The sequence below is a fragment of the Copadichromis virginalis genome, linkage group LG15, assembly GCF_057382275.1.
Source record: "Copadichromis virginalis isolate Kocher_CV1m ecotype Utaka linkage group LG15, C_Virginalis_male_GT1.1, whole genome shotgun sequence".
Classification (NCBI taxonomy): Eukaryota; Metazoa; Chordata; class Actinopteri; order Cichliformes; family Cichlidae; genus Copadichromis; species Copadichromis virginalis.
In genome coordinates this window covers 22,959,132-22,980,296 of record NC_140632.1, presented here as the reverse complement: position 1 = coordinate 22,980,296, position 21,165 = coordinate 22,959,132, and the positions used below count along the sequence as shown (strand labels likewise).

At 39.5% G+C, this 21,165-nt stretch overlaps 3 protein-coding genes across 3 annotated transcripts in view; 2 read left to right on the top strand and 1 right to left on the bottom strand.

Moving 5' to 3' along the window:
• aig1 (androgen-induced 1 (H. sapiens)) overlaps positions 1–3,168 on the top strand; it is a 31,801-nt gene extending 28,633 nt beyond the window's left edge. The window contains exon 6 of the mRNA XM_085432539.1: positions 2,004–3,168. Within this exon, the coding sequence (XP_085288665.1) occupies positions 2,004–2,023 (20 nt within the window). The 3' untranslated portion in view covers positions 2,024–3,168. The remainder of the gene's footprint in view (positions 1–2,003) is intronic.
• A 5,093-nt stretch (positions 3,169–8,261) lies between these two features.
• Positions 8,262–11,789, bottom strand: adat2 (adenosine deaminase tRNA specific 2). Its single transcript, XM_085432538.1, has 6 exons — positions 11,522–11,789; positions 10,159–10,263; positions 8,964–9,114; positions 8,777–8,883; positions 8,512–8,584; positions 8,262–8,358 (listed from the first exon to the last, which is right to left on the bottom strand). The coding sequence occupies exons 1-6, from the start codon at positions 11,615–11,617 to the stop codon at positions 8,330–8,332; spliced, it is 561 nt and encodes a 186-aa protein (XP_085288664.1). The 5' UTR covers positions 11,618–11,789; the 3' UTR covers positions 8,262–8,329.
• A 502-nt stretch (positions 11,790–12,291) lies between these two features.
• pex3 (peroxisomal biogenesis factor 3) lies at positions 12,292–20,953 on the top strand. The gene is made up of 12 exons (XM_085432537.1): positions 12,292–12,489; positions 13,876–14,007; positions 14,100–14,181; positions 14,404–14,447; positions 14,606–14,727; positions 15,641–15,707; positions 15,809–15,863; positions 16,056–16,194; positions 16,282–16,352; positions 16,446–16,568; positions 17,524–17,620; positions 18,251–20,953. The coding sequence occupies exons 1-12, from the start codon at positions 12,417–12,419 to the stop codon at positions 18,332–18,334; spliced, it is 1,089 nt and encodes a 362-aa protein (XP_085288663.1). The 5' UTR covers positions 12,292–12,416; the 3' UTR covers positions 18,335–20,953.
• Positions 20,954–21,165: the final 212 nt, after the last annotated feature.

Sequence of the window (21,165 nt, the reverse complement as noted above, 5' to 3'; positions counted from 1 at the left end):
TGCAAATTAATTTAAACACAAACAAAACTAGGCACCACTTATCACCTGGTGAAGCATGGTAGAGGCTCCATGATGCTGTGGGGAAGTTTGTCATCATGAAGAACTGGGAGGCTAGTTGGGGTCGAGGGACATATGAGTAGAGCAAAAAGAAAGACATCCTTGATGGTAACCTGCTCCTGAGCACTCTGGACTTTGGACTGGGGCGAAAATTCATCTTCCAACAACAACTCTAAGCACACGACCAAAATAAGGAAGGAGTGGCTTCAGGATCCTCTCTGAGTGCCGTTGTGCGCCCCAGCCAGAGCCCAGACTTGAATCTACACACCCCATCCAACCTGGTGGAGCTTGTGAGGTTCTGCAAGGAAGTATGAGAGAAACATCCCATAAATATGTGTTCCAAGCTTTTAGCTTCGTACTTAAAAAGAGCATGCTTCAACAAAGTATTAAGCAAAGACTCTGAATACTTATGTGTATGTTACGTTTTTGTTTTTAATACATTTGCAAAAACTTCAAGCTACCTTTTTTCACTTTCAAATGATGGGGTGTTATGTGCATAATTTTAAAGTTGAATATAAAGGCTGTAACATAACAAAATATGGAACAAGTGAAGTGCTGTGAATACTTTCTAGATGCACTGAAAGTGCAAAAACTATGCAACAAATACACAGAATTTTACAAAAAAGTTCATGTTTTGACAACTAAAATGCGAGTCACAGTCTGTGTCTATGACCTGGTTCATTATCCTCTTAGTTTATCTGAAGCTCAGTTGTGGTGTTTAGTATTTAAAAGGTTAGTTTTGAGTCCCCCTAGCTTTGGACTCTAAATCCAAACAACAGTGGACAGATTTCTTGCTTTCACCACCAACACTGCTGGCTTAGCGGCATGCCTGGTCTGTGGGTGGACCTGAGTCAAAATTATATTGAAAGTGTCCTGATAACTGACCCGAAGCAATTTCCTAGAAACCTGTGCAATTTTTTCTGTCAACGTCTCTGTTTCAATCAGTATATCAAAAGTCTTGTCCAGCCTCACTGTGCGCAGATTACAAATGCAAAGGTCAAACCAGTTCTTCCAAATAATGCAATCGAACATCTTATCCATATCCTCATTTCCTTCTGATGAGATTATTGCAACTCATTGTAAACATGCCTCAGTGATGCAGCAGTTTCCTGTCTACAGTTAGTAAAAAACACAGCAGAAATATCGCTCACAAGCACTCGACTCCAGCCCTCGCAGAATTACTCTGGCTTCCCATCCGCTACAGAATCCAATTTAAAATTTCACTGATTACTTTAAAATCACTGCATGTCGACCCTGAGTCCCTCAGATCAGACAATCAATTCCTGTTATAGATTCCAGGTCTGGGCTGGAATCTGGCTGCTTTTTGCCGTTTTGGCCCAAACTGTGGAACAATTTTCCTCTTACGATCAGCACAATCAGTTCCCCTCAGTAAATAAACAAAACAAAATGTGGAGGCTGGCTTTTGTTTGATGTTTCATAATAATTTTGTTCAAGCCTCACGTTTACTCATTTTACGTACTTTGTAATGTTTTAACACTGCTATTTATTGTGGAGCACCTTGTGAGTGCTTTGCTATAGAAATGAAGCTTGTCACTGTTATTTTTGTAGTATTTTCAAAGCTATTCTATTTTATTTATTATTAAATTAGGTCACTTAGTTTGATTAATTTGCACAAAAACATGTATCTTTATAGTAACTGTGTGTTCACAGCGTGCCTATACATGAGCATTTCTTCTTAAATGCAACAAAAACATAATATTATTTAAAATGCACAGTTAAAAGGACCAAATAATCATAAATGCGCTCTGAAGAGTAGCCGCACACCTGCTCATTAACCTGTGTCACCTACACTCTAAGGACCAAAGGTGGCTCTGTGCGGGCTCATGTTTTTGCTCAAAAAATGCTCAGATTTCTATTTTTTGTAACATAAAGGTCACCTGCCATCTTTTTCACTAAATCTGGCCCCTTTTGTCTCTGTCTCAAAGAAAAGGTCAAAGGTGAGTGATCTTCAGAATCGTTTCAGAGGACTGCTCCTGCCCCGCACTCACAGGACAGCACCAGAACACAAACAAGCGACATCTCTGGACGTGGAAAAGACACGTACTTTTTGAACTCTATCCATAACATTACGCAGTAAAAAGAAGAAGACAGATGCATCATCGATTAAATGTAAATAAGGAAGAAAAAAAGGTAATGAATGAGAGCTCATCTTTTTGTTTGCTTTCTTTCGTTTCCTCAGAAGCGAAAGCTAAGCATCCATCCTGCAGATCGAGGACAAAACATGGACGAAATATGCACATACATACATCTTCATAAAACATAGGACATCAACTCTGACATGCAGCAAACACGTGTATGTAACACATGTATGCAGGGAAAGGAAACACACATTAATGGGACTTGTTTTTGTGGAATGAGCACATTCAAGTGAACAAATTTCTTTATTAGCTTCTTCATAATGATTGAAAACCAGTGCTGTGTTGAAGATTATTATTATTATTATTAGTGCTATTCATCCTGCGCTCTCACTACATGTGTGAAAGAAACTAGAGGTCGGTAAATTATCAATAAAGTCTGATTTAAAAATACTTTCTTTCTTCATGTGAATCCAGAGTTGCACTCGATGCTGCAAAAAACCAAAGAAACTTACGAGAACAGGTTCGTCTTGGCTGCGAGTTACAACCGCAGCAGCTCTGTGCAGAGGCTGACTGTCGATTTAACAAACTGTTCAAAGTTCAAAACATATTAATAGCAAGTCACAAGACAGGAAATACAGCCACACTTTACATGATGACCTGCCTGATTGATGCTGTTGGAGGCCACTGATAATAATCAGGACAGCTGTAATATGGCGTTTACAGGTATGTCAAATGGTGACAAAGGGGGCAACAGAAAGTAGCTTTTTCCTGGCAGTTATATTGAAGTAGTGGATCTAACAGAGTAGTTAGTGCTCTCTGCTCAGCTGTGATGCTTGGACTCGTTTACCATACTCTGTCCTTTTTAGTGTGCCAATCAGATTTATGTCAGTACTACCGAATACTATAGACCAGAGTCCATCTGATTTGAAGAAATACAGCAAGACCATGTCACGGGAGACGAGGCTTCCTGCAACAACATCAGCAAAGCTGGCGACACATCTAATCAAAGAAACACCTGGAAAAAAAAAAGGTGTCTGAAAGCTGAATATTGTACTTGAGACTGAAAGACAGATTCATCAAAGGTCCTCCAATGTGTGTACTTCACTACATCTGTCGCCAACAGAGATGGGCAGTAATCCAATTACCTTTTTTAAGTAACGAGTAAAGTAAGGGATTACTATTGCAAAAAAGGTAATTATATTACTGTTACTTTCCCGTAAGCACGCTGCGTTACGAAACCGTGATTTCGTTTGCGAGAGTGTTTTATGACAATGACATAAACAAGTGCGACGTTCGTGACAACAGCTGTGTGCAGATCAAAAATGGATGATATATCGAGTGCGGGAGAGAGGATGAGCGTGCAGCGTTTGAAGCGTGGAAGTACTGACCTTACTTTGAGATTGATTCTGTAAAAGTGACAAAAACATTAGCGTCCGCTGTTCACTGCGTGGGAAGAAAACGATTTTATTTTATGTGCTGGAATGTGCAGAAAATAGGTTTAAATGATAAACTAATTTCTTCCAGTCAGAGAATGTTGCATATAATTTAATGTTTGCTTCATGCATAAAGTTAAAAGATTAAAACTAATAAAACAAGTTTTAAAAAGAGACTTTTCCATTTGATTACATTTTATATGATGGATTATGCAGAAAAAGTAGAACTGGGCTGAAAGATCCATCGCTTTATCACTTATTCAGATTGTGTATCATGTTTTTAAAAAGTAACTAAGTAACTAATTACTTTTGAAAATAAGTAATCAGTAATTAGTTACTGATTACTTTTTTCAAGTAACTTGACCAACACTGATATAAGAAGTTGAACCCATGGATGATGGTGAGATTCATCGACATCTTCTTCAACAAATAAGGTAGTTTGATAGGAAATAAGGTTTATTTTGAATTTGATATCTGCAACATATCAGATTCATTGTCATTTAAGATTCAAGCCACACCCCCTTTTTCACTTTATGTGCCTTTTCTGCAAAAATGAATGATACATTTCTCCTACTGTGTCACTTAACACTTTTTTTTTTGATTGAGTCACAAGGTTTTGGTCGAACTGACCTCCAATTGGTACAAAGTGTTCGTATAATCACTCACACACCAGGTAGAATTCAGTCATCCAATTAGAGAATAATAATCAGATAATCAGACTAATAAAAACATCGGTTTAGTCATAAAACCTTCATAAGGCCTCTAAAACCAAGAATAGAAATATAAATTCATCCCTAATTACACCCACACACATTACAAGATGCTAACAGTCTACACACTACTTTGATTTATAAAGTCTGTAATATTTGGCCTCGGTGTCCATGCTGGTCGCACACACAAGCAGAGATGGGTTAAAGCAGTGAGCAAAGAGAGAAAGAATTCACCGCGCCCGAGTTTTCCAGCTCTCTGTCACAATGGAAACTTCAAGCAACAATAAGACACAATGTGAATGACACTCATGACACCCCGTTAGCTGTAAATTGCCAAGGCCTCTGCTGAATAAACCAGAACAAAATAAATCGAGATCTGTCGCCCAGATGTGCGAGGCTGAAAGCAAACATGTCAAGAATGAAAGAAGGAACCGAAGCAGTTGGACCCACAATGAAAGAGGAACTAATTAAATAAGGAGACGAAAATAAAACTGATGTGTGCAGAAAATTACCAAAGCAGAAAAAAATAATAAAGCGGGAACAAACAGAAAATAAGTAATGCGGTGGGTTTCTCAATGTTGGACAGATGTGACAAAGAAAACAGACAGTTAGGACCATAAAGACCATAAAGTAAATATATGCAGACTGATTGAAACATATTTGACTTAAAAGAATTTGCAAAACAAAGCAGAGGCAGAAGCTAAGATGCCTCCCCCTCTGTGCTGAGCAGAAAGGTGGAGCACGACCCTTTTAGTTCGATTTCTTTAGACTGCAAAGGTTAAAATTGTGAACCCACAAAAAACACATCAATGCAACACTTCCTGTCAGCAGCTAAGCTCCCCCCGCATCTGCTTCCTCCTTGAACACAAACACACCTCTTCTCTTGTGACAGTAATATAATAAAAACACCTTTACACAACGTGACATCTCGTATTACACAGCTTTTTCCTTTTTTTGGTGTTCTCCATTGTGTGTGTGTGTGTGTGTGTAGAAGTGTGGTTGTGTGAGACTCCTCTCGCTGTCGTTTTGGAAAGGAGAGTTTGACACAACACACTCTGTTCATTAGCGCCTCGCAGCCAACCCTGCACTGCTCTGTGTGTGTGTGTGCGCGCTGTCTCTTCATTAACACATCAACTCCTCCACTCTGAGGTGACACATTAAAACATTCTCGAATATTCTGCTCTGCATGTATTAGCATATATTTACATGCTAACGAGAAGAGAGGAGCTGGACTGAGGCACGTGTTTCACGTGAATACAAAGAACTGTGTATCTGATATATCTGATGTATCTGTGAGCTCACTGTCCTCAGGAAAACGGGTTCATGAGAAAACCTACGCGGCTTTAAATTCTCAGCTGCTTCTTGTGATGATTTTAGTAAACAAAAAATATTGTGGGAACGTGTGCATGTATTTTACAAGTTTGTAATAAAAGGAACGAAAAAGTGGAAGTGGGAAAAAAAAAAAAAACCCTGTATGATAGAAGAGATAGTAAGGGGGAATGAAGGGGAAAGTGAACAAGGTCATGAAAGGAAGTGGAAAAACGCTGAAGTAAATTAACTGGTGAGGAACTGCTAACACAAGAAAGAAAAAGGAAGAAGGCAGTTTAAAACATCACACCATCTAAGATCACAGACTGTAAATGAAAGACAACACGTGAACGTGCCAGAAACCTGTACTCTTTCTAACGACCAGCAGGAGGCGACACCAACATTTGCACAAAATTAGATTTTATAGAACAGCCATTTGGAATTTAACAAACTTTAGTTGTGACTCTTGATGAAAACTTCATTCGCCATTAACTGCTTTAATTTTCAAGTTAAGTTCAATTCCAACTAATGACAAGCTCAGCAATAAAAACAGGTGAGAAGAGGAATGATAATGGCACATAAGTATTTTCAAATCCCACTGCCGTGTTTGATTAGTTCAATTTCCTTCTAAAAGTGTAATATTTAAGTCAATTTTAAGCTGAAATACAGAAAGTATTGGGATTAGTTCCCATATCAGTATCCCAACTGATATGGGAACTAATCCTAATGGATTTGATCCTGTAGAAGACTGAAAGCATTTTATTCACCCTATAAAAGGCATCTTATCACAGAAGTGTATCCTACAGGATTCATTTGTAGGTCAGCAGCAAAGCTTTCATAGGTGTAACTTTCATATAAATATATATAAATATAAATACAGTTTTTTTGTGCAGCGTAGCCTACCTGGATTATGTGTAGGAGGGAAAAATGAAGCCAATGTGGAAGTGTGGCGATAGCTGTGAATGCAAAAAATAAAAACAAAACAAAACTTCCAGGCCTGTAAGAGTCTGTGGAAAAACAGCTTTCTGACTTCACCCCCGTAAATACTTTCCTGCTGAGTTTATTGGCTCAGTCACTCATTTTTAGTCATATAGGCTAAAAAAGTTAAAGCTGTTTAGAAAATGATTCTTGTGTTTTAAAATGAAGGATTGGCGGTAGTATCAAAATGATATACTCATTGGCTAATGAGATGTCAGTAATTAGACAATTAGCGTCCAGTTTAACAATTAGGGCCTCCTTCGTCACGTCTAAGAAATCTTAAAGTTTCAAAACAGCACATCAGAAAGCCATGTGTAGTATATGGGGGAAAAACAAACTAACTAACATTATGGAATATTAGACTATTGATGTGCGATAGCCGTCTGCTAAGCATCACTGCTAAAGCTTATAACTCTTATTATCTAAAGAGAGTCGCTGATCTGAACGTCACATTTATGCTTTTGGTGCATTTTTAATGGAATTACTATGTAACAAATAACATGAACTGCTTTGAGCTTCAATAAGTTTGTGCTTCAGTTTTGGTGATTAAAATGTAGCACTTAGTCTATTACATAGTGCTAATTAGCAGGTGTATTATATGCAGCTTGATCGTGTTAGCACAATGTTATTCTGTTTCATCATTATTATTATTTTATTATGCAGTGACATAAAAGAACTTTCTACTTTAAGATAGCAAAAAATGAGAATGGCAAATTAAAAAAGTAAAAAGCAGAAAAAGGACGGAAAGTAGAAGAAAGTTAAGACAAAAAACTACTTTTCCAAAATTATGGAAAAGAAGGGGAGTGGGAAATTAACAAATAAAAGGACGGAAATGGAGAAGGAAGGAAGGAAGTTATCAGCCACAAAAAGGAAGGAAGGAGACAGGAAGGAAGTGGTGACAACCTTGAAAAGACAAAGAGCAAAAGAAAGTGCAAAAAAGTTTAAATTCCATCAATCCCTTTTTTGAGCCAGGGGGAGGAATAAAAACAGCAGGACACATGAAACAGACACACATACCCAGCAACGCACACACAGACACTGTCAATACAACCTAACTGCTAATGCTACCAACTGACACACCACAGAGTGTGTGTGTGTCTGAGAGGAAGTGAAACGAGCTGAATTGTGTCAGCATGTGTGTTTCTCTTATACGAGCAGCTGTGAAGGTCACTCCCGTTGAGAAGCGCTCTCAGGCACACTTCCTTAGTTTCTCACACTGCCTGACTCGTTCTCGGAAAAATATCACAGGAAGTGGTATGCATCACATTTAGAGCTGAAGCAGGCCAAGAGTGTGCTTCTGAACGATACAAATCAATACGCAAGACGGAGAAAAGAGCGTGTAAAGTTCACCCACACAACATCCAGTGAAGATTTGCCTCCTCTTTCCTAAAAATTATTTCTTATTGACATTCTTGAGCCTTTACTTTTGGAAAATATCATAAATTTCTTTTAAATATAGTATTTATTAGTCCAAAGACTATAGTTTTATTTCTTCTATGTGGAGGTTCAGTGACAGGAAGACCGCTGGTCTATAGCGCCCTCTGGTGGCAGTCTGCATGAACAGAAACACTAATGCTAAATTCTAACTGTAAATAAGATGTCCTTTATTAAGGTCATATTAATAGGTAAAGAAAAGGTTAGACAAATAGTAAAAAAAAAAAAGCAATAGACAAAAATGTATGTAAAATATAATTTAATTAATAATATTATAAAAAAATCCTTGTAATAGGATGTTTCTTGGAGATCACTCCTTCCTTGTTTTGGGTTTGGGGGCTGAAACAGACAGAAAGTTTAACACTGTGAGAAAAGAAGAGAAGGAATAATAGTGTAAAAAAAGCAACAGTAAAGTATGAAAATATAAAACATTTTGATAATGGAGCATGAGGAGGAGAAAAAAAAGACATGCAGAGTGGTTTTGTTTTTCACCATTTGGATTCTGCTGTTTGTAGAAAGTCTTCAGCATGTCTACGGCTTCCTCTGCTCTGTGACCTGAAATACACTGAACACACACACACATATAATACACACTGCACCACACAAGGACTTTACATTCATGTAACTCTTGAACATCCCATTCAGAAAAGGAGCTGATCTGCTTGCCTAAAGATTTCTGAACTCAGCTGCAGGAAGCACAAACTACTCCACAAACATGCAGGCGGAATCCAGAAAGACATCAGGAGCAAACACTGACCTTGAACTGGGTCCCAGTGTGAGGCAGGTCTGCAGAGGAGACATCCAGGACTGAGCCGCAGCCTCCGAAACGCTCGTTCCTGCAGCCATACACGATCACGGGGATGTCTGACAGCTGGTAAAGGAACAACAACTGAATCCCAACACACACACACACACACACTAGCAGAGAGGTGAGGCGAGGATACTGAGGAGGCGCAGCGCTGCAGCACACATTATGCATGGCTCCACGGTGACGTACAGCGCTATCCGCTCGCACACGCTCTTCACGTCCAAGCTGCTTTGCCAACACCAGTCCAGGACCTGATCCAGAGCGACCATCTCAGCGTGCCGAGTGGCCTGAAAAAAACCACCACGCACAAAGAAACGTATGCAAACCTCAGGTATCGTGTTGACACTCAGGTATTTGTTCCTCTACTTCATTAAACAGCTGATTGAAACTCTGATATATCCCATCATACTGATGCTCAAAAGCCAATGGCGAGTGTGACCCTTAGAGTGGCTTTAAATTGATTTGGTTGCAGTTTTTAAACAGAGGTTCAGCCCTGAAACTTTCAAAACTTACAAAAGACTCTTTGTAATTTAATGAGATGGGCTGAAATCATTAAACAAAAAAGCACAGCTGATTCTGTGGAGGTCAGGTGGGAACTTTTTGCACTTCGGTCCAGATAAGGTGACGCTTTAACTCTGAATTTCTTCAGCAGTAAAAACACTTTTTGATACCATCTCTCTTTGCACTCAAATGTAAAGCTGAAAGGATTTCCTGTACCTGTATGGACTTTAAAAATAATGCTATTCAGACTTTAAGACAAAAATGACCCAAGCAACCAAATAAAAGGAGCAAAGTGTTTTCCCTTTTGCTCATCTTTCATCAGACATGATGCAGGGACAGCGGGGACTTTTCCTTAGTTTGAGCCACATTTACTTGGAAGGAAAACTGTTCACACCATGAAAGGATTTTCTCAGTTATGGGCTCTCACTCCACACGCCGCAGAGGACTCACTATTGCAGAGTCACCGGCTTACTTAAGGACAAATATTGATCAGTGATTGATCTGACACTCGCAGATTACAGAAACTAATTAGGTCGGTCAAAGCAAACTACACAGTGGGGGATTACTGTACAGAGACCATCAACCCAGACCCTCTGGGACCTGTTTGTTCAATAGTTTGAACAGATAATTGTTCAAACTATTGAACTTGTTACATTTTAATATACCAATATATTATTTCTTCTTCTCCTCACCAATAGTTAATGTATCAGTTCTATAATTTATTCATTTTGCTTTGTCTTAGTTGTTGACTTATGAGTTTTGAAAGAAGACCACTCATACATACATCTCCATTTGCAGAGACAAATAACTGTGCTGTACACTTTGCCTACATTTTTAGTCTCATTGACTTCATTCCTTCCCTTCCCCACAACTTCGTCTTTGTAGACCATGAGACATCCGACAGGCACCTCTCCATTCTCCAGAGCTTCTTTCGCCTGCAGCAACACATTTAAAAAGGCAGTTAACAGGAAGCAACTAAAGATGGAAAATTGGTTAGTGTTAAGAAGAACTTCAGAAGAGAAAAATCCCCAATACACCTGTGCACAGATCTCTGGCTGCAGCTCACAGCTTTGAGAGCGTGGTGTCTTTAGGGTTCTCTAGATTAAACTTTTAGACATTTCTTAATATCATAAAGGAGGCACATGAAATTATTTTTAACATTATACACTAATTATTAAGGATTTAGGGATTATAATAGTGGATCATCTGCCTCCTGCCATCTCTATCATCCTCCTCTGCCATACTAACCCTTCTTTCACTACATCCATGAACCTCCTCTGTGGCCTTGCCTGGCAACTCTGCATTCAACACCCTTTATCCAGTAAATGTTCTGCACATGTCCAAACCAACTCAGCCTTGCCTCTTTATCTCCAAATACTTAAGCTTTCCCTCTGATTTCTAATCTTGTGCATCCTGCTCACTGCAACTGAAAATCTGAGCATCTTCAGCTCGGCCTCCTGTATTTTTCTCAGTGCCACATCTCCAAACCATCACAGCAGGTCTCACTACCATCACCTTCACTTTTACTCTTGCTGCTGACCTTCTGTCAACAATCACCCCTGACACTCGTCTCCACCTGCTCCATCCTGGTTGTACTCTCTTCTTCATCTCTCTTGTGCACTGTCTGTTGCTTGGGATGGTTGACCTCAGGTATTTATACTCGTCTACCTTGACTATTACACCTATCTCGTTCTCATTCACACACAGATTTTCTCTGATTTTCATTACACTCTCTTCCACCTGTTTACTACAGATCACAGTGCTATCTACAAACATCCACGAGGTTCACGGAGACACCTGTGTGACCACATCTGACAAATGTTTACATTATTTATTATTTACTATTATAAAGAAACTTTTTTCCAGCTGTATATAATATCACTACTTAATCCCTAAACATGATCAGAGCCTGGATAAACAGCAGAAAAAGGGCATCAGAGGGCTATAACAGAAAAACTGAAATACAAATAAAGACATCTAAGTAGCATTACTATATAAAATTATCTAGAAAAATAACCAATACCTCAATCAATACAATAAGGCAAATAAAAAAATAGAAACTTCGTAGTTCACATACCGAGTAGTTTAAATGAAAATTAAATAATTACTTTAAAACTGCAAATTTTACAAAACAAACAAAGTCGCCGTGACTCGGCTGAAGAGTTAACGGAGTGATTAAAAACACGAGCTCACCATGTCAAAAGCTCTGGCCATCCACCTCTCAATTTCCTCTTCACTCGGACAGAACAGCTCCACAGACTCTTCTTTACTACCCTCCTCTGTTCCCATTTCAACTGCTGTGACCAAAACTCAATATAAAAAAGCTGCATATAATACACCTGCTAATTTTTAATTCCTGTTTTACCCGTAGCCACGCCGATGTAACGAACTCACACCGGTGGGGGGAAGATAATATTGGACGGACCACTCGCTGCACCTGCGCTCCACGCTCGTTCTGGTCTAATGACGTCAAGTTGATGACTATTGTGGAGGGATCTAAACCGGATGTTATCGATTTTACCCCCAAAAATAAAAGAACAAAATTTTTTTAGTTTATACAGGGAGAAACTAAATTTTTAGGGCTCGATACGATTCGCTTATAAGATTAAAAAAAATCTATTGTGTTTTACTTCAGAGACCAGTCTGACGATGGTGACAAACTAGTGTCCCAAAACTATCTATATATTAGATATTCATTTTTTGTTTTCGTCAAATTTTGAAATATTTTATTTTAAAATTTGTGTATCAGTTTTGCAAAGCTTGTATGTGCATTGGTATATTGCACTGTATTGTATATTTTAAAAGCATTTAAAAATATTAAGTGTTTTTTCCTTGCCTAAATAAATAAGAATGTTTCCAGGAGCCTTGTTGCAGACACAAAGTCACTTTATGACTACTGTAGTTCGACTTGTGGTTTTATTTTGACATAAATAACCGGAAGTCATTACAATAGTTACCATGACCAAAGTACTTTGGCACTTTTGAGAGTTAGCAAGCTGCTATCCGAAACATGTCCGTAAAATAGTAAGAAAGAATTTAGAAATAGAGTTTTTGTTGTTTTAGTTGGTGGCCCTCTCTCTGTCCGAGGATGTTTTCGTCTGCGTGGAATTTTATAAAACGCCATAAAAAGAAATTTATTTTCACCGGAGCTCTAATTGGAGGTAAGTCATGTTCCTGTTAGCCGCCGTGCTAATGCAAGACTGCAGCAACACGCCAGACTCCGCAGAACAGCCTTTAGACTGGGCTTTTTATCCCCCTGTAAAATAAAGACGGAAGAAATGCACGCTAACCCATATTTCAAAAGCATAAAGAAAGAATGGTATTTGGTTTATTCGGAATTTGTTTTCTCCATCGTGCCGCAGAATATTTAGTGAAACTACCCTGTTTTTTTTTTTTTTAACAACCCACAAGGTGTGTTTGCATTGAAAATACCTTTTTAGGAAACCAGTTAGTTTCACCGAAATTAACACTGCTTTATGTGGTAGTTGATTACTAAGTTAAATACTATTCATTGGAGTTCTTACTGTGTATTTTATTTGGGGCTCTTTAAATAGCCAACAAATGAATGAAGTTTGGTGTAGCTGTTCATTATTCGTGTTTAAAATTAAGTAAGTGTACGCTGACCTCCACATAACTGCTGGCCTTTTATCTCACGTGGCATTATGGAAAATTCAGTGTCACTTACCATATTAATTGATAAGCTATAGCATCTGCAGCAAGTCGTAACATATGCACACATTTGTAAGTGGGATCCGGTGGCTATTTGACTTTACTGGTTTAAAACTGAGTGGTAAATATGGGGGTGGGGGGGGGGGATCTTGGGCCCAACAACTTTTAACTTTGGAAAGAGGGTCAGCTAACTGATCTTGCAGTAAATGGTACATCTTAGAGGTAATACCTTTACCAAAGGGTGATCTTGAAAGCAGTGCTTCCACAGGGCTGCCTGCAGGACAACTCATGGGGCTTTCCAGCCATTTTGATAAAGAACTGCGCATTTGGACATATCTCCAGAATTGATTGCACTGCAAATTATATAGCTTAACAATCTGATCGAAGCTCAGGAAATGTTTGGTTCTGCGATCAAATAAATGTGATACATAGAGGATGCCTGCCTTACGCCACTGTAGCCAGTCAACCTGTGACCCACCAATTAAAATTCTTTCCCCATAAAGGTGCTAAAGGTGATTTAATGAAGTCCCAATGGCTCGTCCTATGTAATTTGCACCATAATGTTTTCACAGTTACAATTATTGGATGGTTAGGTTTAGGGAATATACTTTTGAAAAACAGTGTTTATCCTTGCACTGGAGAAACTTGGAGAATCCATTTCAAGTCTCATTTCAGCTGTTACATTTTACACAGTGATTCAACACCTTTAATTTGTCACAAGTCTGTAAATCTGCTACTTAAAGTACAGCCCTCTGGTATTATTCCATGTCATAAATATCTGCAGGGCAAATCCTGGTTAGCTTTTGCATCGTACCAAAGCCAAGGATAGTTTTCTGCATTTGATGTGACCTCATTGTGCTCTCTGCGTCCCTCCTCAGGCGTATACCTTCTAGGTAAATATGCCCAGAAGAAGTTCAGTGAGATCCAAGAGAGGGAGGCTACAGAGTACATTGCTCAGGCCAGAAGACAGTTCCACTTCGAGAGCAACCAGAGGACCTGCAACATGACTGGTAATTATTTTACACTTGACCTGGTTATGACTAACAGTTGACAGAAAAAGGTGAGGACCAACACTACAGTGAAAGTTTTAAATGTGTTGCAGTGCTGTCCATGCTCCCAGCGCTCAAAGAAGCCATCGTCACGCAACTCAACTCAGAAAGTCTCACAACACTACTCAAGTCCAAGTGAGGAAAAAGCTTCTTTAACTTGGTCAAACAGTAGTAGTACACAAGTTTATTGTTTAAGGCTACATTTTTCTTTTGTTCGTTATTTTATGCTGATTATTGCAGTTGTTGATTTTATTCTTGAGGAAAACATAAAATTTTGAAATTAGCACAAGTTCATGTAGTGAAATAAATGTGTACAGTGGCTGACAACCATTTCCCTCATTCACATCTACTTTACAGACCGGCTAATAAACTGGAGATCTGGGAAGATTTAAAGATCATCAGTAAGTGTTTTTCAGTTCAGATGTCCCTGAGTGTATCTGAGTAAAATCTAAATGCCTCTAAATAATCTAATAATAATAAATAATAATTGACTTATTGGATTTAAAAACAAACACAAGAAAACTTAAAATATGATAACAGAACTTGTCGTTCCGTTCAGGTTTTACACGCACAGTTGTGGCGGTGTACAGCACCTGTATGCTGGTGGTTTTACTGAGAGTCCAGCTGAACATCATTGGAGGATACCTGTACCTGGATAACTCAGTGGGAAAGAGCACAACGGTGAGGAGCACAGTGACTCCTAGAACTGATTGACTGTGTGTAAAATGATCAGCTGCAGCTCACTGTGTCAGGAGTTTTGGAAACTGTTTGGAAAGAGAGATACATATTAGACAGGTTAAATATCGGTCTGATAATATTTATCCATGATCATAAAAAATACACCTTTTAAACATTACCTGGTTTCCCCAAAAAAGCCCTGACCTGTTGTGAACCTCTCGGGCTGTCCTGCAGTTTCTGCCACACTGAGGTGATGAATTTTGGGGTGGTTTGTCTGTTGGAGAGTTTGGAGCCCAGGGCAAAGCCTTGGGTTCTTTGTCATGCTCCATACATGTCCACTGGCAGGGTGGACATTGTTTGGGTGGGTGGTACATGTCAGAAAATATTTCCCACATCTGTCAGTGATATGAGAATGTGAGAATGCCCATTTCTGACCTGCTAGTTCCCAGTTTGTGTCCAGTTATGCTGATTTGTGTCAGTCTGAGAGTAAGACGGGTAATATTTTGGTGTACCCACAGCTAGGAAATACTCATCCTGTGTACTGACTCCTGCACCAGAAACCTGTTTCCTGTTGTAAAATGAAAGATTATCTAAGGTTTGTGTGAAAATGTTTGAATCGATATCCACATATGCCAGGACCCAAGGTTTCCCTGACGAACATGTTAACAGGTTAATTTGATTCCCCAGTAAAACTGGTGAAGCTTTTCGGTGCAGTGTAACACATGGATGTGATTAAAGAGAGCAGCACAGCAGTGCTTTTTGCCTGAACTGAATAACATAGAAGAGAATACGTTAAAGATTTAATTAATGACCTGTTGATTAAAATAAGCTTAGATTGGCTCAAAAAATCTCTGCCTGTTTAAAGCTGAGGTGAATATTATTCAGGAGTGTGTCTGTGTTGTGTGTCTGCTTGCAGACCCCTCTTGCCCCCCCAGACGTCCAGCAGCAGTACTTGTCAAGTATCCAGCACCTACTGGGAGACGGTATAGCACTGACACAAAAGCATAAACCTGTAAAATCCTTGTTTCCATCTGTCAGTGCAGGACTCTTGTAGTAACAGACTTCTGTCTCTGTCTCACACTAGGTTTGGCAGAGCTGATAACGGTAGTGAAGAAGGCGGTACAGAGCTCACTGGGAAGGTGATCTGCAACAATTATTCTCTTCATTATCCATCAGTGATCTATAAAGCAACAGAACAAGTTATTAACAACGTAGCTTAGGCTGGTAAAAACAATGTGGAACAAATTCTTTGTATTGATCTTTGTTGTGCATCTTTTAAATTAAAAAAATCAATCATCAAAACATCAACGTGGTTTATTTCTCATCTCCAGCGTGTCTCTGAAGGAGACCTGGTCTCTGCTGGAGCTGGAGCAGCAGCTGAACTGGATCAGAGCGGAGGTGGAGGCCAGCTCGAGGCGGTCTCTGTCCTGGTACCTGCTTGCAGATGACGAGAACGTGCTGGCCGATCAGGTGACTGCTCAAAGCAGATTTACACTGCCGTTCACGGGAAAACCCCATTACAGAGTCTTACAGATCTCTTTTCTTCTGCTCCTGTAGGCGTGCGGGCTCACAGAGAATGACATTATGACCATAAAGCTGCTTAACGAGACTAGAGACATGCTGGATAGGTAAATGACACACCTGTCTGTAGGTATGCTTTAACAAGATTGTGTTTGTGCTCCTGTGAAAGGTGAATTTCTGCTTTTTGTGTCTGACTTCAGTCCAGACTTCACCACTGTCCTCAAAGTCTGTCTGAACCGAGGTTTCTCCCGTCTCTGTGACAACCTGGCCGAGTTCTTCCGCCCGCCTCCAAGTGACTCTGCCCCCAGCTGTGCACCTGATAGGTAAGCCATAGACACCTGTTTTATTTATTTGTTTTACTGCTATCATTTGCATTTGAAACATGGAGAAATCTTATTAAATCCCTACATATGTGATAGCAGCTGGAGATATTATTATTCTGTCACTGGAGTTTGGTGACCTGAGGGTTACACTATGAACAAATTTCAATAACGCCGGGCTTTCTTTGGCTTCGTTGGCTTGACAACTGCTTCATTCTGCTCACATAAAACGGGGCACTTCATATTCTTCCACACAAAATAATCCCTATGTGTCCTGCATTCGAGCAGCTGCAGTTCCAGCAGTGTTAAACAGACCAAGCAGCAGATTACCATCAAATATTAAGACATTTATACAATTTCATTCCTGTGAATGTCCCTCCAGCAGAGAATCGATATTGCATTTAAAATGTGCTGCGAGTATAAGAATAAGAAAATGTGGGCCCTCCTGGCGATTTTAAACTAAACCTCTGAGCATAACCAGCTCCTCACCAGGGCATATATTAAGTATGGGTTGACGCAGTGATTTAGACAGGTAACCAGAGAGCCAGTTTCACAAGCTGAAACTGAAAATGCACAAATGATTTAGAAGATTTTAACATTCAAGTCAGGTCTCAGACGTGTACTTCGGTAGTTCTTTTTAAGCTTTTCCTTTTGGAATTCCAAAATGGACATTAATATAGTCCTACCTGTTCAGGAGGACTACATTAACATCTAATGTGCTTCGGTTGTTTGGGGTTGTTAGATAGGATTCTGTTTAGGTCGTGATCACTCCTCGGTTTTGTCTGAACATAAATACCGGCCATGTGTAATGTAATGTAAAACACACTCCTTATACACATATTAAGTGTTATGAGGTGGGTGGGGGTTTTTTTTTTGTCCTTGTTATTTCCCAGCAAACATTAGCATGAAGTGGGCATTACCTTAACTTTGCTGTCTTTTTCTGTGTTTGTGTGTTCAGTCTGTCTGCAGTCAGTCTGCCGCTGGCAAAGATCATCCCCATCATCAACGGTCAGATCAACACCATCTGCAGTGAGACCCCCAGTCACTTTGTTCAGGTAACATCGAACACCAGACGGTGGAGTGAACTATCAGAGTGATGTGCAGTATGGCAAACAGCCAGATTCAGGGTGAAACAGTTGGAACAGGCAGCTGCTGTGGCTGTTAGTTATCTGTCAATCGGTCATTGTCCACACCGTTTGCTTTTTGATTTTCTTTACTGTTGGGAGCGTAATGTTCAAACATGTTCCAATCTGCTGACAGGTGCAGCTCTCATTTCAGAATACACATGTTAATGAGTTCTAGAGAATCACTGTCAGATTGGTTATGAAATCTTTAATCTTGCACGATCCGTTTCACTTTCTTTAATGTGTTTCAAACAGTCTTAGATTATTTTATTCTTATTCATCTGCACGTTTGGGCTCTTTATCAAACCTTTATTTTGATTGAAATTATTTAAGAGGATTGTCTGAGTGTATATATAAATTTTTTTTATTTCCAAAAAAGTTAGGATTTGTGTAACATGTAAATAAAACCAAATCATTTATATCCTTTACTTAATAAAAAAATTGTACAAAGACAACATATCGCATTGTTTAACTGAGAGATTTGTTTATTTTCACTTTTATTTTCTTACAAACTTGGTTGTATGTTAATCAAACATGTTTAAATCTGTGCGATCTCTGCAGGAGCTGCTGATGAACGACCAGGTGAAGGAGTTTGCAGCCAATGTCTACGAGACCTTCAGCACGCCGCAGGAGCTGCAGAAGTAATTGTCTGGATTGGACGAGATGAGGAGGAGAAGCAGAGGGAGGATTCGAGAGGAAGAAGAGTGGAGATTATTAAAGTCCTGGATTGTCAGCTCCTCCTGAGACACTTTTCCTCCTCAGCATCTCGCAAACTTCTCACTCCGTGATTTGTGGCCACGGCAGGACAGCAGGGGTGTTCAAGCTCAGCGCCGTGATGAATTACCAAACGGGAGGAGGAAGATGAGACCTCCACTGAGTCTTTAGTCAGAGCAGAGCCTGCAGTCAACTTTAGGACCATTGCTGCTTGGGAACTGGAGTCCCATTTAACCCAGTAAGGTGGCTTTTGTTTGCTCTGCACCTCAGCTGTGTGTTTGAAGATCAGAAGAGTTTACAGTGTGTTTCTCTTTTTCTGTTCAAACTTCTGTAGTGGCCTGTTTGTAAGATAGGTCAGGTGTGGACACATTTCTGTTATTAATCAGTATTTTTTTATTGTGGGGTTGCTGAAGCAGATGGTGTTTTCAGAATATTTCAACTTAAACTTGGATGAAGAAGCTAATGAAAATGTCATGGATAGTTAAATCTGTATGTTTGTTTTCATTCTGGGAGTGTCACATGGTGATGGAATGAGAGTAAATGACCCATTTTTAGAGCTCTACAAACATTGGGAGGTTTGAAGGGTGCTGATGGCGTGAGGTCTCTGGTCACAGGTTGATCAGTCAGTGCACAGTGGTTTGTGTCACCTTTGGACCTTTTTTCACATGTTTTCACTCCTATTTACTGGTTGAGTTTGGGCACTAAAATTCATTCGGCTGGTCTTAGGAAAAGACGTGGTGGTTTGGGTTGAAATGGGGCGCTCCACAACAGGATATGTGTGAAGCATGACAGGCTGGGAGTGACAGTCGTATGTCACCAATGCTGTAATCCAGTGTATATAGCTACGGAAAGAGACAGTGTGCATAGCTGAGACATGCCAATGGCGTTGTCTTTCATCCTGGAAACACCCAGTGTAGTTAACTGTTTTGTTTTTTTTTATTTGTTTTTATATGGAGCTATAAATTACATAAAGACTTCATTGAATTTTAATCTGTTTTCATGCTACAGATCTGTTTTGGAGGCTCTTTTAACTCTAACTTCTGCAGTTCCTTTGTTGTCCAGAAGGTGTCACACTTCTTCAACTGTTTATATGCTTATTTCCAACCTTTAGCTTCACATGAAGTTGCTTCCCCTGTTTTGAAGTTATTGGTATAATATTCTGGTCTTTGTGAAAATGCAGCATCATTTTATTTAAATGGCACAGATATTTTTCTCATTAATTTCAAGTTAATGTTATTTTTGGTGCAAAATCTTTCTAATCTTTCCCATTTTTCTTATGCTCATGTATTTGACCACTTGGCTTTAGACTCATCTGTATAGACACAACAGGACTGTTATTCAAAGCCCAATCTTTCTCCTGTCGTCCTGCTGTGCTACATATTTTCACTCTCTGCCTACACATGCTACATCAGGCCCTTTTCTGAGACATGGGCGCATATCACTGCTTTATTTGTGCATACCTCTCACGGTGATGGAAAGAGCAGCAGTGTGTGCATTTGCAACAAGGGCAGACAAACCTTTGCACTCTTTGTGTGTTGTTTGCATTGTTTCTAGAAAAGTGTAACCCAACCTTTGAATGTTGGATGGTGTACCTACCCCTGGGCTGTCCTCTGAGAAAGAAACGTCTTTTGTATTTTTGAAACAGTAAAAATTCATCCAGTAAATCAGAAACTGAGTTTGTGAGATGAATTGTTTTATGAAATCGAACTCACAAGCAACTCACAAGGATGCACACTTGTATATGCCTTTCCGTTAGTATGGCAGCGTGTATGCAGTCTTGTTAAAATGAATACTAGTTAGGCGCTGGTATGATTGCAGTTTTACAAAGGAGCAGCCACTGTTTGCTTTTAGATGTGAAGCTGACACTGAGATGCCATCGGGTTGTGGGGAGGAAGAAGTGCATGTGCAAAAGAGTTTAAAAGAAATAGTCACACCTGATCAGCTGATCGTGTAGGTAGAACTGTGATAAATACTGCACTTTGAGCCCCTATGAGTCACTGAGAGGAATGAGATCGCAGAGAAGTCAGTGCCAGATTTCAGTTTTGAATTCTGTCTCCATCACAGTTTTCATATGATGTGTGATATGTTATGTCTCATCTGGCTTTGATTGCAAGAATTTACAACATCCAGCCAGGTGTATTCACTCTCATATCTGCTGCATAAAAAGCTCTCCTCCTAAAAGTCTTAATTTAAGCAAAGTTGGGGATCACTTTTGATGACCTGAAATGCTCCTGCAGCTGTAATGGAGAAAAACTTAGTCGAGTCAGACTAAGTTTTCTAAGTCATCCCTTATAGTCGAGTCTGACTTTCCACTAATTGTTTGTCAAGGCAGATTTTTCACTTAGTTTCCTTCTCAGAAGATGAGGAAACATCAGGTGACAGTCCGACTAACTTAGTTCCTGGTTCCCGAGTTGCGTAATAAACGCAGCAGGGTGAGAATGTAAAACTCTGTATTTAATCACAGATGTTATGCCTTTTTGAAGCATAATGTCCTGAATGACAGCTGAAATGTATGTTTGTATCAATTTATTAAAGAGATAATACATATGACACGTGATTTCATATACTGTCTTTCTTTTGTGTATTTTTAAAGGTTCAAACTGGAAATTGTCATGGAGTTTTTGTGCCACTAGGGGGCACTCTACTGTGGGCTCTTATCATCCTCAGATAAGATCCCACATGTTGGAAAATGCTGGTATTGGAAAATGATCATTGTGGCTGTTAAAAATTGTGTCACTCTTGTGACGTATGAAAGGAATAAA